The sequence below is a fragment of the Callorhinchus milii genome, unplaced genomic scaffold (assembly GCF_018977255.1).
Source record: "Callorhinchus milii isolate IMCB2004 unplaced genomic scaffold, IMCB_Cmil_1.0 Scaffold8, whole genome shotgun sequence".
Classification (NCBI taxonomy): Eukaryota; Metazoa; Chordata; class Chondrichthyes; order Chimaeriformes; family Callorhinchidae; genus Callorhinchus; species Callorhinchus milii.
In genome coordinates, this window is record NW_024704749.1 from 7,398,207 (window position 1) to 7,413,615 (window position 15,409).

The following is a 15,409-nucleotide window of genomic DNA, read 5'->3' on the forward strand; positions in this document are numbered from 1 at the left end:
TTTCAGAGACTATTTTGAATCTGTGATCTCGAGTGGAATCAGTTTCTACCTCTCTAACCTATCAAATTCCCTCATGATTTTGAAGAGCTCTATTAGATCTCCTTGTAACCTCTGCGCCAATGAGAATAATCCTGGCCTCTCCAGCCTTTCCTCATAATCAAGGTCCCTCATTCCTGGTACCATCCTCGTAAATCTCCTCTGCACCCTTTCCAATCCTTAACATCCTTCCTATAGTGCGGTGCCCAAAACTGGGCGCAGTATTCCAACTGAGGCCTATCCAGTGTTTTATATAGGTTTTATATGGGTTAATCATAACCTCCTGACTCTTGTACTCTATACCCCTATTTATAAAGCCTGGTATCATATATGCCCTTTTGACAGCTTTATCTACCTGTCCTGCCACCTTCCAGGATTCATTTACCTGCACCCCCGGTCTCTCTGTTCTTTTACCCCCCTTAAGATTGTATTACCAGCCTATATTGCCTCCCCTCATTCTTTCTACCAAAATGCATTACTTTGCATTTCTCCACATTGAAATTCATCTGCTATGCATGTGTCTGCCCATTTTATCATTCTGTCTATCTTCCTGCAGTTGGCTGCTATCCTTCTCACTGTTTACTACCCTACCTAACTCTGTTTAATCTCATTTACCTGTTGTGAATGATGGAGTGGTAGATCTCCCTAGAACACACATTAGAAAGTAATATATTGGTGAAGAAAAACAAATGACCAATATCAATGAACTGCCTCGATCATAATTTTATTTATAATCAAAACATCACACTCAGAAAACAATGCCATGTCTAAACTACCATACATTTGGCTAATTTTATTACTATTATGAAAATTGATCTGCAAAAATTGAGTATTAGTGTATTAACAAGTTTTAACACAATTACATTTTGAAAAGACTTCCTGTAATTTTTTTTACTGCCAAGCATGTAAAAGTTTATTACTGGAACCCAAAACATTGCACAACTTAGGCTGTTGGAGCTATTGCAATTTTAAAAGCCTGGTAAATGTGACTGTGTAATGCCCACAAATTGCTGATTGTAAATACACATTCTGTATTTCATTACATAAATAAGTCTTTTGGTTTTACTGAACAATACTCATTTAAATAGTTGTGGTGCTCTAAGGTAAGCCATTCCACGCCCATTTGGTTTGTCAACTGTTTCACAACTCAATGAAAAATACTTAATTGGCCTATAGTGAAATCTTGTTTCCCACACTCAAATGCAGTATCTCTTTTGTAAGATACCTTGGTGTGTTATCCAGGTAAACTACCTTTCGGATCAGTGTTCCGGATGGCGATACCGTCTGGCAAGTTGAATATTACTGCAGCTTTTACTGCATCTCTGCTTGCATTCTCCTTTCTTTAGCTCCTCTTCATTGTCACTATCAGCTGCCAAACTCATCAAAGTTTCATTATTCAAGCTTTTCTGATGCTGAGATGAAATGGCACCGAAGAACAGTGAGCATAACTGCTTGTTTGTAAGAGAGAGAATACAAATTGTGACAGTTTAACAAAAAAACTCATGAGCTAGTTTTTTTAACATACAAAATGAATTTTCCACATGTAGTTCTGCTACTTAAATATTTGTTGGGAGGTGCAGCATTTCACTGTTTCCCACTGAACTGATTTCCCATTTAAAATCAGTTCTTGAGATGGGTACAGAATATTGGGGAGGCACTTTTACACAGGGAAGGCAAACCAGGCAAGTTAGATAAGTTGAGGCTAGGTTTGCTGCAACATTGGAAGGTAACTGTTGATGCCCCTGAAGTAACCTGTTTGATGTTGTTTAAAAAAGCAAAGCTTAATTTCATTGTTACTTAATATAATGAAGGTCAAGAGATCTTTACTTGATTTTATCCTTTAGACTAAGTGTGCTTGGTGATTTATCTAGAAGTAATCAATGTTGGTGAATTATTGGCATCACTTCTGAAAGACGTTTGATAAATTAAGGTGTTAACAGTTTATACCAACATTGGAGTTGTGCACACTACTGAAGTGACACTCGAACATTTAATATTACCTCTGCTTTTTGCGGGGTGAAGTTCCAGGCATCACTTTGTTTTCTAACCTATCTAAATCCTCATTTGGTACAGGGAATTCATGAGTATTTTCTGCCAGGTTTCTATTAATTACTGGGCTTCTGCAGATTTCCACCAGATGCTGTATATTTTTCTGTAATGGATTTCCCACAATTGCTCCGGGTTCTTTCCTCTCTTCATGAACCACTTCATTCATGTCATCAGTTGTTTCATTACTTGTTGGGTCTGCGCTGTGGTGAATTAATCAATACATGTTATACCAGGTCACTAATAGACATCTTTACTCTACATTACTTGCGCACAACTGAAGAACAAGTGAATCATGATGATCGATTACCATTTTATAATGAGTAATAATGAATGGCAGCGGCTGCAATGGAGTGGAGTCAATCAGTGGGGAAATATGTATTATGTTAAGTGGAAGAAAAAAGTACTAATATAAAAGGAACAGATCACTATAAAAGCTGATTCCTACAAGAATAAGCAAGTCGTGTTTAACAAAAAGGTGGGAGAGAGTGCCAGGCTGCTGAAGGCACCTAGTTGTATAAGGAGTAGCATTGTAAAAAAAAGTTTTCATTTTATAGCAGCTTCATGTTAATGTCTTAAAAGTGCTTTACAGTAATTGTCAAATGCAGTGACTTCTTGTAAATCATTTATTTGATTCATAAGATCAGTAAAGTATTGCTGTAACACCGACACAATGCTGTATGTATTTTTTAAGAGCATATCTGTGCAAGAGTGAATTTATTTTTGTGTGTGTGATGTTCAGTACACGATTTAAGTCTGAAGTAAATAGACATTATATAAATCGCTTCACAATTATGATTTACCTGCGTCACTTAAAAGAAAATGCACCACATGGAAGATAACAATGCATAGGCTTCGGGCCATGTAAGAACAAAATATGAAAACAAGATTTCTTTGCGAGCGGAGAGTTGGGTTAGATCGTGCTGTACCTATAGTGTACCTTTTATTGGTAAAGGTTTTCCTGATGTTCTGAGTATGCTGTGAGGATGTGCGGCTTTCTATATCAGCTAATGTAGCCAGCACAAAGTTAGCCTCCAGCACCAGATCATCAATACTAAATGCAACTGGCCTATAAACAGCAGGAAAGAAATTAATTACAATTTCACAAAAGTACTGTCTGGTGGCAATGGTTGTGTTTTAAAAAAGAACCAATTTGCGAATTTCAATCTTATTTGTCAACGTAGAATTAAATCACTGTGAATGGAAAGATTTATTTATGAGATTGAAAATCTTTCAGCTGAGTTGAACTATTAAATTGACAGAATGAATATAATTTGGCATAGTAAAGCCAGAGTCCAACACAGAGTGAGTAATAGTACAGAGTATAGTCACCTTTTCCTCGCAAACTAGTGCTTACATATTTCCTAATTGCAGTTCTTGCAATAAAAATTGACTGAGGAGAAGAGACCTTACCTCCCAGCCGTTCCAAAATGTATTGACACAGAAAAGCTGGTAGATTCTGCAAATGCTAGTAGACCCTAAAATGACAAAAAAAACAATCTGCAACCTTATAACGTAATAACATGCAAGTCTGTTTATACTCAAAATAATATGACAAACTATCAAATCTGCAAAAATATATGAAAATAGGTTGTGCTGTGGATTATTACATAAATCACTGCTCTACTAGATTTTTTTCTTCTGTATATTAGGTGACGTAACAACAAGCTGCAAACAGAGTCATCTAACAAGGCTAGAAAGACGTCTCAAAAACTATTGCGGTAGCTTAGACCACGATGAAGACCTAGACCTGCAACAGTCCCAGTATCTGGCCGCTGAGTATGTTTTCCAATACACAACAAATACAAAAGGAAGAATCGTAAGAGTGATTTTCACCAAAATTGAGGGTTTTTTTCCACAGTTAAGTGTAGAAAATTACATTCTACTAAAATCACATTTAAGTAATAAGTGATTCTATATGCAGAAAGATGTGTTCCACGGAGACTGACAAGTTTGTGATGGAGTTACCATAGACGTGTCACATAAAATCAATCAGCCTGGGTTTGGATAATGGATTATATTTCTGAATGCTAAAAGGTCAGCATTATATTACTTCAGGTTTAAATAGAAGATGAGTCACTTAAAGTAAATCCAAATTGATCTTGATTACAAACAGCAATATTTTAAAATTTAACAAGTAATGGATCCCTGACTGCAGTAACACTCTCGTGAATACAATTCCCTTAACATCGACCTTTTTATTGCAACATTTATTTTGTTCTTGCGGCTTTCACTGACAGCCCTTTCAATGAAGTAATGGGTTGAATATTGTCCATGTGCTTCTCATGTTATCTGATTGACCCAATATTTTCAACCTTGACTTCATACTGTGCAACAGTTCAGATGTAAAGGGAAACATCAAGTTGCCAATAACAACTGAATGCTTTTGATTTGAAAGTTGTTTGAAACATCTGAATGACAGGAGGTCCAGGAAAACTGCAACCCTGTCTTTTAAAGTTATAATGATTATTAATAGTTTAATAATACACTAAAACAAACACAAACTAATATTACTGTAAAAAAAATTCTAACCAGACGTGAGAAGTGGCTTTATTTAATGACCGCGGTGATAAAAATGTCCTTACCCTTAGCTCCTTCAAGCAAAAGGTAATCTCTGAATCAACTCCAACCTGAAGGTACTCGAATTCATCAGCTTTTAGGTTCACCACAGTTTGCATTACCTTTGCAGGATCTGCATGTTAAAACAAGGAAATAATTACTCCAAATAAAAGCCAAGGGTCTGTAAAACAAAATGAATACTGTACCAACTATTCAAAGGGAATACCAAATAAGAAGACACAGAGCTATCAAACCTATTCCTTTCAGACTACCTATGACTTGTGGACCAGCCCACCTCAGCATAGCAAGAGATCATTTGTTCCATCATTTGTTCTTCCATTGCAGCTATCTCAAATGAAAAGTTAATTTTGAAAAACATTACAGAAATAAGCTCTTCAATTTATTTTGGGATCGGAAAACAAAGATAATGGCAATGCATATGAGTGATGCTCCACCATGTGGTAATGGCTGGTGCACAATACAGTCAGTGTAAGCAAAAGCATCTACCACTCACATTGGCTAGGTTATACTCGGCAGTGTAGCATAGGTATGGTGCAAAGGTGTCCATTTTGTGCACCGTTTAGAATCAGGATTGAGAGCAATTCAGGCAAAGGCCTGTACACAGTGTCATCTGCTCACTGCCTTGGTGTAGAGAGAGAATGGCGTGGATCGCAGGAAGGGAGTGAGTGACATGAATATAAAGGGGAAAAAAATGGATTTCCCAAATTTAAAATAAAACTGCAATTTTTCCTTTTTTAAAAAAAGCTAAGTTTATTTTTGGTCATCTCTTTTGCTTAACGGAGATATAAAATTGGCTTTGTCTTTGGTTTGAGTTGACATACCTCTGTCTTCTTCTACATAACTCTTGAATGAAGCCTTCATAGGAGTCATAACCAAAGTAATTTCCTCTTGAGACATTGGGAAATGAATTGCTACATCAGCCAGAAGTCTTTTTTTAATTAAAAAAAGTAAAACACATCTTGTTATATTATTATTGTTGTTTAAGATTTGTTCTGTCCCACCACCCATTTGTTACAGAGTTAATTTATTTCAATGATAAAATGCATTCCCATTGGGAAAGGTGCCCAATTCGCCCTTACCTTGCATGAGCTCTTACTATATTTGGGCTGAGTTGCTTGGAAAACACAGCCTGCAGAGGTTCGCACTCCTGAAAAACCAGTTTGTGAGCTATAGTAATTCCTGTCAAAAAAAGAAAAGGGACAAAATTATAACTTTTCAAAGGACATCTTTAACTTAAATTATGAGGGGACAGCAAAATAGACAGAAAATCTATGTCCCCTCCCCACCCAAACTAATAAAAGGAGTGAGAAGAAATTAATTTCTCTGTTTGGTCATACAGCGAGTAAGTAATATTTTGACAATATTTGAAAAAATTGACCCAATAGTTACGAAAAGCAAAACTTTTTTTTAGTGTTGTTTTCACTGCTGTGAGCTGCAAAGATCATTTTTGTTAATAAATGTTCAACTGAAAACAAAATAATAAATGGTGGGTACGTGTTGTTAAGTAAATATTCAATATTTGTGTCCTAGTTAGAAATTTCCTAACTGTCTGAACTGTTCTTAGAGGAAAGTTTTACAACAAATACATTTCCTTTTATAGTCTCTAACAGTGATTCATCTTTAAAATATAAATAAGAACATATCTACTACATTGGTAGAACTCGAGTAAAGATTCCTGTTTGTCCCAAGACTGAAAACAGAGCCCACACTGATTACCAGCAGACATAAATCAAATAGCAAGCTTTCTTTCAGCATTTATGCTTTGTACATTTCAGGCAGACAAAAGGACATAACATAAATCCTTCTACGATTTGCTATGAAACTATGAAAGGAACAGATTTAACATTGGAAATGTTTGCATTCTCCAAAGTAGGTACCACCCCTGGACTGTAATGTGTTATAATACTTCCTAATGTGCAGACAGAGTACAACAGTACAGTACTTGTAATCCTGAAATGCCTTGAATTTAGTGACCACTTAGCAAATACGATTGTTTGTATTTCTTGCTTTATACAGAACATTGGTTTAGATCCTTTGTTTAACTGTTACTTAATAAATCCCCCCACCTCTCTCCCGTAAAAACATTTTCCTACCATGTTTATAGAAGAACTGGAAAATTATACCACAGTTCTGTGAATTGATGTAAATCTTGCATTTTTCCACACTTCTCTCCAATGCAGTTAGACATCGAAACATAGGGAGAACATGCTGTAAGAAAGAATATCATATTTTTAAATATTCAAAATTGCCAGCCAGCCAGATGGCACAAGCAGGCCTGGCAAATGTTTGCCTCAAATAAGCAGTGCGATGGAGGTCTGCCATTTATCAACTCTTGTTTGAGTTCCAATAATGTCATTAAAACTGACCAAGCACTGTTTGGAATATGACAATTCATTCTCAGGTTGATTGCCAGATACAGCAAAACATGTGAGTCGGCCTGGCTCAGTGGTAACACTCTCACGTCTGAGTCAGAAGGGTTCAAGCCCTATGTCGACACTTGGAATCATATAGTCTAGCTGACACTCCAATGCAGTGCTGGGGGTCCGCTGTATTGTTAGAGATGCCATCCTTCAGATGAGATGTTAAACCAAGGTCTCATCTTCCTGTTCAGGTGGACGTTAAAGATCCCATGGCTTTATTCGAAAAGGAAATTTCTCCTGTGGGGTCCTTTTATTTGGGGTAAACAAATCCCCCAAATAAAATTGGTCCCTGCTACACAGCTGAAAGTCTCAGCTTTGAACACAGACATAAAAATAGAAGAATACAGGGCAGGTACCTTTTTTTTTAAAAAAAGCAAACAGCTCAGAATAAATGTTCTGTTGATGCCATACTTTATCAATAAAACTGACATGACACAGTATATAATTGTCAACTTAAATCAACTTAAACTCCCCAAATGGAAATCGGTAAACCTGCAATAGAATAATCCAGATCCAGATCTCAGGGTAATTTCAATATCACAAGAACAATTGTATCTCTTTGACCTATCAATTAGTCTTCAGGTTATGAACTACTAAATGCTACCTTAATTGCCACTTTACACTTCAGGCCCACAACTTCATTTTCTTTTGCGTCTTGCTGGGGTCTGCTCTCCCTATTATAATACTGGAAGAAGAGTGGAGAAAACAAGAAGCAGGCGTATGCTGACCCAGAGGAACTCACTGATCTCAAAGCAAGCTGCAAGAGAAGGAAATAATAATAATAATAATCCTTGCATTTGATATTGCACCTTATTACGTCTTCGAGATGTGTCAAAGCGCTTCATAGAATATACTGTATATTTTGACTGAATATTTTGTGGCCAAAACACAGCAGCCAATTGCGCAGAGCAGTGTCCCACAAACAGTCATGGATTGAATGAGCACATTTTTTTAAAAAAAGGATTACTACCCCCGGAAAAGTGATCCGCTACTCGACTAACAACCGGATTCCTATTTACTGCTAGGTAAACAGAGAGGTGTGGAGTAAATAGCTTGCCTAATGTTTCGCCCCGCCCCAGTATCGAACCTGGGTTGTGTCGCTTGCGAGGCGCGTGCGCTAAAATAAATATATACGATTCACGTTCTTCGATATAAAAGGTTAAATAGGTTTTACTAGATGTTTCAAACTCAAGATGAGGAAGAGAGACTTTATTTAATCTGCTCTGAACACTGCAGATGGCGGAAACTGAAACAAAAACAGAGAGAGCTGGGGAACACTCAGCAGGTCAGGGCAGCATCTATAATAATAATAATCCTTGCATTTGATATAGCGCTTTTCATGCCAGGAGGACATCCCAAAGCGCTTCACAGAACACACTGTAAAGTGAATAGACTGTATATTTGTGGGCGAACGCGGCAGCCAATTGCGCACAGCAGCGTCCCACAAACAGTGGTAGATTGAAAATGACCAATTTATTATCGTTTTTGGTTTTGGAGGGATTATTATTAGGGCTGTGTGTGGAGTAAGGAAACTTGCCCAAGGTTTCGCCCTGTGTCTGGAATTGAACTCAGGTCTCTCGCTCGCAAAGCGAGTGCTCTAACCGCTGAGCTACAGGACTCCACATCTATGGCGAAAGGAAAGCGAGTCAACGTTCCGGGTCCGCGAACCTCCGTCAGAACTCAAGCCGCTCTCCTGTTTTGCCCTATTTAATGAGAGGAAAATTCAAAAGTGCACGTGGAAAGGTGACTCAAGATTCCTTTGCCTTTAACGCCTCAGTTGAGCTGAATGCATTGGGGCCAGGTTTACAAACCTGTTACAGGTGCAAGAATGCACTTTAATTCTTCCTGCTCCGTTGTCTTAACGTATGTTGTTGTTGTTGCTGTTGTAAAGAAAACGGTTCGGTAGGGAAACTGGCGGCTTACTCACCCCCTTCTCTAAAGGATCGAACCACAGCTCGTCGCCAACTCTGGAGAGGGCTTGGATTGCCTTTGCAAACGCTGTAAAGTGCCGTTAGGTAGAATTAACTGACGATACGCTCACAATTAACCCGGCGGCCCGGCTCGGCTCACAGCGGCGGCCCCGGGACCGCGAGTCCGCAAGGTTGCGGGCTCGAGCCCCCCGCGACGGGGTTCGGGGGCTGACGGTCCGGTCCGGTCCGGTGCGGTGCTGAGGTGGAGCGCCGCCGACCTCCCCACGGGCGACTGACCGGTGGACCCAGGGCGGCGGGTTAACCGGTAAGCGCGGCGCGCGCCGTCCCTCTCCCGGGGCCGTTACCTCGCAGGTTGTTCCTCGGGATGACGCACTTCATGGCGGCTGTCTCCCCCACCTTCCTCCTCCTCCTCTTCCTCCTCCCCTCCCCCCCCCCCCCGCCCCGCCCCTTGGATGTCTTCCTCTGCGCTCTCGGAGCTCGGGCCAAGGTCAAGACCTGCCCTTTCCTCCGCAGTCGGACGTGTGTATTTTCTCCCTGAAAGAAAGGCGCCGCCTTTTCGACGCCGGGGGTCTTTTCTCCGGGCCGCCTGTTGGGGGACGTAACCGCGTGCCCCGGTCGGCGCCAGGCCCGGTCGGCGCCCTGCGCAGGCGCGTTTTTTCCCGGGCTGCCTCTGCGCACGCGCCCTGATGGTCCGGGCCGCCTGGCATCGCCCCGCCCCTCGACCGTTATTCCCCGGAATTTGAAACGCGCGCGGCGTGCGTGGCGTGAGCGGTGCGCGAGCGAGCGCTGCCGGCGTCGGCGTCCGAAGCTGTCCAGTCTACCCGCCCGCCCCGGAGAGCGAGCGGGACTGCAGCGACCGCCGCGAGGAGGCGCTCCGCTCCGGCAGTTAGCGACACGCAGGAAGCACGCAGGCTGCGGGGGGTGGTGCGGAGAGGGGGGGGCGGGGCAGCGAGCTATTTGCAGGGAAGTTGCGAAAAACGCGATTTCCCCCCCTCCCCCGCCCCGCCCGCCCGCGCCTCCCCCCCCTCTTGGATGTGTCCGCGGGCGGCTGCCGTCGGGACCTGAGTCAGGCATCCGATTGGTCGCCTCACGCCGCGGTTTGCCCCGGACGCTCGCGCTCTTGTCTCGGGTGGTGGTGGTGGTGAGGAGGAAGAGGAGGAGGAGGAGCCGCCGCTTGTGGCGGATAGCGGGGGAAATAAAGGAGAAAAAAAAATGGTGAGTCAGCGGCTCTTCTCGCGTGACGAGCGATGCGGAGAGCCGTCAGCGGGCGGGCGGGGTGGGGGGATACCACAGAAACTGGTGCCGGGGTTTGGGGCCTGGCGGCAGGTCGGTCGGTCACTCGGAGCCTGCGGCCTAGCGCTGGTCACATGACCCGCACCCCCCCACCCACCCGCACCCACACCCACACACACACACCATTCCCCCCCAAACTCTCTCTCCAAGGGCAGCACATAGTGGGTGGGTGGGTGGGTGGGGGAGGCTGGGGCCCTTCACCCAGCCCAGGGCCCTGTGTCCCTGGCTTTCCCCGGGTGCTTTGCCCACCTTTTCCAACCGTTTGGGGTTTTTTTTTAAAAAAAAATGTCTCGAGTCACACCTATGATCCCCCACCACCCCCCCCCCCCCACCCCACCCACCCCCACCAGCACCCATGATAGTCATCCTCCTTGCATTTAGAGACAGCGCCTTATCCCACACACCGTTGAGAGCTGTTCTCGAAAAGCGCCTCACGGGATACACCGTCGGACTAAAATCTTGTCGCCTCCATCCACTTATTCTTGAATCTGGAATACTGACATTGATGAGTGGTCCCACATAAACCCCCTCCCCCCTCCCCCATTAATTAATTCGGATTCGTTGCCAATGTTTACATGGGTTCCTGTGTGCGTGCGTGTGTGTGTGTGTGTCTGCGTAGCACCCACATAGCCAACACATAATGAGATGTTGCTGTTCGCCCACAAAATCCACAGTTGATCCACTTTACAGCGTATCCTGTGAAACACTTTTGAGACGTCTTAATGGCTATAAGGTGCTATATGGAGGGCACGGATTATTTATGATTATTAGGTATAGTTTGCATGATGTTAGGGGGCAAAGGGAATAGAGTCGCAATACAGCTTGAGGGTTAGGAGGGGTTGAGGCTGACAAGCACCAGGCATTGACTGGCTGGGCTGAATGGCCTGTTTCTATGCTGTGTCAAATGCTGTTTACCATTCGTGGGTAATTCAATGTTGCAAGATGGCAAATTAATAAAATCTGCTCATTTTGAAGTCTTGAGTGTGCAGAAAATTGGGAGGATTTTTTCAGGGAAAAGTAGGAGGTTAGATTTTATAATGGAGCCATTTTTCAATAAATAAGATGGTTTGGGTAAAACCTTTCAAGCTGGTCGCTGAAGAATGGAACAATAAATCTAGATTAAAAAGGTGTCCAAAATTACATGGCCATAATGTTGGATATTTTAACTGTGGAAAGTTTTGTCCAGGTTATGCTTTTGTGTAGGCCTCTTGTTGAAATTTATAGCGAGTTGATTTTCTGATTCTTTTTTTTCTGGTGATTTTGTTAAAAGCTTTTGTTTTTCTTTTAATTTTCACCTGTCTACAATCAACCTCTATTTCGTTAAGGCTGGTCACCGTGTAAGTTACTCTCTCAACTAGCTTTTCATTGGTGGTGTCAAGACCCTAACAGTTAGTACAGTTTATAGCTTGTAACTTGCAGGCCTAATTCAAACAGATTTCCAAATGGATTTGTAGATTTCTAATATTGGTTAGGGAACAAATCTGTGACCCAGTTCACATCAGCTCTTTGTCTTTCAAATTCTATTTCTGGTCTTTTTTACTCTCCGAATCCATCAATACTATTACTTTACAAATATCTACTCCTTCATTCTGCTTCTAAAACATCTTCCATGAAACTATCATCTTTAAGGTTGATTGGTTTCTGCAATGGGTGGTTCAATCAATAGCAAAACATCCTGTTCTGTCTCTTTTCTTTCCTTTGCTCCACATTCATCTTGAAACACTGTAAAACACTGTAAACAAGCCTACCAAACATCTAATGAATTTTGGGGGCTTGTTTAATTTTTAAAAAATTGATTGAATGACCTGTGACAACAGATCTGTTTGAATTACTTACTGTCTGGCTGGTTTATATCAAACTGTCAACCAGAGCAGATAAGCGCATATATATTGAGTTGAGGCCAGTTACTTTAGGCTATGGAGTGATATATTTTCTTCACTTTTCGCTATTGCCTTGTAAATATTCCTGCTAACCGTGTGCTTGCATTTGCTTAATCTAACCCTGTTTCAAATAAAAAGTCTTGTTTAGAGTTTACATTTGTGGTGCAAGACCTGGACTGCATTTTCCACTTCCCAACATCTAGTTATTAGCAAACGTTTGTTTCAATTTCATAACCTGCTGGGAGAAATTAAAAACCGGTCTTTTCATTAAAAGCTGTGTTTTCTAGGATGCTTAAAGTAAATTCAAGTAATTTGGGGGTGGGTGGGGGAATGAACTTGTATCCTAATCAGAATATGTTTTGAGAGTTGCAGACCTTTAGTCAAGATGGTAATAGATTGTTTTTTTGGTTAATCAGTCTCATCAGAGTTGTGTTACTTTGTTGGTCGGAAGGGTAAAGAGGTAAGTTTCATCATGTAGAACAGAATTAAGATAGAATTTGAGAAAATAGATCTACATTACATAAGGCTATGTAAAAGAGTGGGACCAAGTAGGGGAGGGTTGTGCTTTATTGTACAAGGAATGAATGAACCCCACAATCTGCTCATTGCTTTTCCACAAACGGCAAACATCTGTCTGGATGCTGTTTAAATACCTTTAAAGACACGCGTGAGCGTGTGCCATTCAGGATGATGATGATTTACCAATTTATAATCCCGGCTCCTGCTTCAGCAGATTTTTCATTAAGTTCTGCTGCTTAGAACATCAATTATTGTTAAAATGCTCTGGTAGTACAGGAGGGACGGGATGTGAATTGTGGTGAGCCAAACTGATTTGTTGTTCGTTGTTGTCTGTCTCCACCGCTTCTGAAGTTGGTGCTGGTATTAGGAGACCTTCACATCCCCCATCGCTGCAACACGCTGCCAGCCAAGTTCAAGAAGTTGCTGGTGCCGGGTAAGATCCAGCACATCCTGTGTACGGGCAACCTTTGCACCAAAGAGAGCTACGACTACCTTAAAACGCTGGCTGCAGATGTCCACATTGTCAGAGGTGACTTTGATGAGGTAAGCACCGTCTTTTTAGACATTGTTTCGTATTTTAGCTTGCTAAAAAAAAATCCCTCCCCTCCATCCACCTTCCTGCCTACCCTCATGGAAATGCCAAATCCTAATGGGATAGGCTTGGTGGAGTGTCAGCCTAACTGGAGAGAGAGGGGGAAATTTGCCTGACTTGTTTTAATGATATCTTCAAAGGTGAACTGTAGCTCCCTGTTTTTCAGGATGGCAATCTATCTGTTACAGACTTGTATTTCTCCAGTTCTTGGCTAGACACTGGGTAAGTTGTTACCGCTGCAGCCCTCGACCTTGGAGTACAGAAGCAATTGTTGCCGTTTCTGTTTCTCCATCCTTTGTTTTGCATTACCCTTGCCAGAAGTTACTGTAATAGTAATCCTTGCATTTGATATAGTGCCTTATCACGTCTTCCAAGACGTCTCAAAAGCACTTCATAGAATATACTGTAAAGTGAATTGACTTTATATTTTGTTCTTGCTTGAGTCATCCGTTCCAGGTGAAGGACGTGATCTATTCTTTGGGCCTTTTGTTTCAGAACCTGAATTACCCTGAGCAGAAGGTGGTATCTGTGGGGCAGTTTAAAATCGGATTGATCCACGGGCACCAGGTCATTCCCTGGGGCGACATGGCCAGCTTGGCACTGCTACAGCGCCAGCTGGATGTGGACATCCTCATCTCCGGGCACACGCACAAGTTCGAGGCCTTCGAGCAAGAGAGCAAGTTCTACATCAACCCGGGCTCAGCCACGGGGGCATACAACGCACTGGAAAGGTGAGCGCTGTCGGAGAGCCGGCCTTTCAGACGTTTTACTCAAAGGGCAAAATGTCACCGCTGCTCGTACAGCGCCTTGGGACATCCTCGCAACGTGAAAGGCACTTTCATAACAAATGTAATTTGTTGTCGTCGTTTCTTGCCGCCAGGTGGCACTAAATGCAATAGGAGCATTCTCACTGGAGGTGCTGGTGTTTAGTTTTGTTTGCACCACGATCCCCCACAGTTGAGTTGTCAAAAAGCACTTTCATTCCGAATCTAGAGGCTGGACTATTAACTACATAATGGCGAGTCTCTATTCTCTAAATTTCAATCAATTTTTCTGTGCATTACTGTCAATCCTTCCTCACTCACTCAGTCGTGTTCACGCAAGATATTTTTCTGGCAGCCGCGATCTGTAAAACGGCACCCAATTTCATCAGCAGGATCCTACTCTGGCAAAAATTAGTGTTTTTAATGTCTACTATAAAATATTTGCTGTNAAAAAAAAAAGACTGGGGCCTGTTAACATAATGTCCTGGTCTGTGTGCGCATTGCTCTAGAAACTAACATCGCAAAATAATCCCCTCTGTTCTCTCTTCCAGCAATATCATCCCTTCGTTTGTATTGATGGATATCCAGGCATCGACGGTAGTCACTTACGTTTATCAGCTGATTGGCGATGACGTGAAAGTAGAAAGAATTGAATACAAAAAATCCTAAACCAGCTTCTCTATTCCACCTCTACCCCCCACCAGGCCTTTTTTTTACAAGGTTATTCCTTTTGTTTCCTGTTGGAACCCAGGGCACGTTAACAGATCTTTCTGTGTATCATAAGTCAAACAATGTATTTTATTTCTAGTAGCATTAACTGTTCATCCCCGGCACAGCACAAGAAAGGAACTTAACTAATTGTACACTTGCACACCAAGGCACACGCCTTGCTCAAAACAATGCCACATTATTTACAATGCGTTTTCAGTCATGTAAATACTTCTACGCTTACAAGTAGTGGAGCAGTGCTTGGAAAATCATGTGCTTAATTTGTATGAAATACTTAACAAAGGGGTCTTTGTTTCCTTTTTTGGTGTTTAAAACTTTGTTGCTCTATATAAAATGTTTCCCTTCCCACAAATTCTAATAAAACCATTCTCCTAAGCGCTTAACAATGCATATTCAGTGTTTCTTTTGTCAAATAGTAACAACAACTTGCATTTATATAGTGCCCTCATGCAGGGTAGCGTCCCAGAGCCTTGATAGTGGCAGAGCCTGACGCCGAGCTGGGGAGANGGGGGGAGACATGATCAAAGAGAAAGGTCTTCAGTATGACCTGAGGTGGGAAGGGCAAGACGGAGGGATAGAGGAAGAATGTTCCAGAGATTTGGGGCATAGTGGCTGAAAG

The 15,409-nt window shown here is 42.1% G+C and overlaps 2 protein-coding genes across 2 annotated transcripts; one reads left to right on the forward strand and one right to left on the reverse strand.

Annotated features, from left to right (window-relative positions):
* Positions 1-1,714: 1,714 nt before the first annotated feature.
* LOC103184393 (cell cycle checkpoint control protein RAD9B) lies at positions 1,715-9,436 on the reverse strand. Its single transcript, XM_042337527.1, has 10 exons — positions 9,358-9,436; positions 9,010-9,080; positions 7,687-7,839; positions 6,756-6,870; positions 5,742-5,841; positions 5,484-5,590; positions 4,668-4,774; positions 3,496-3,560; positions 3,023-3,151; positions 1,715-2,285 (listed from the first exon to the last, which is right to left on the reverse strand). The coding sequence occupies exons 1-10, from the start codon at positions 9,389-9,391 to the stop codon at positions 2,033-2,035; spliced, it is 1,134 nt and encodes a 377-aa protein (XP_042193461.1). The 5' UTR covers positions 9,392-9,436; the 3' UTR covers positions 1,715-2,032.
* Positions 9,437-10,094: 658 nt separating this feature from the next.
* Positions 10,095-15,171, forward strand: vps29 (VPS29 retromer complex component). The gene is given in 4 exon segments (NM_001292809.1): positions 10,095-10,228; positions 13,057-13,248; positions 13,793-14,028; positions 14,613-15,171. Coding segments are annotated over 4 exon segments (549 nt in total). The 5' UTR covers positions 10,095-10,225; the 3' UTR covers positions 14,731-15,171.
* The last annotated feature ends 238 nt before the right edge of the window (positions 15,172-15,409 follow it).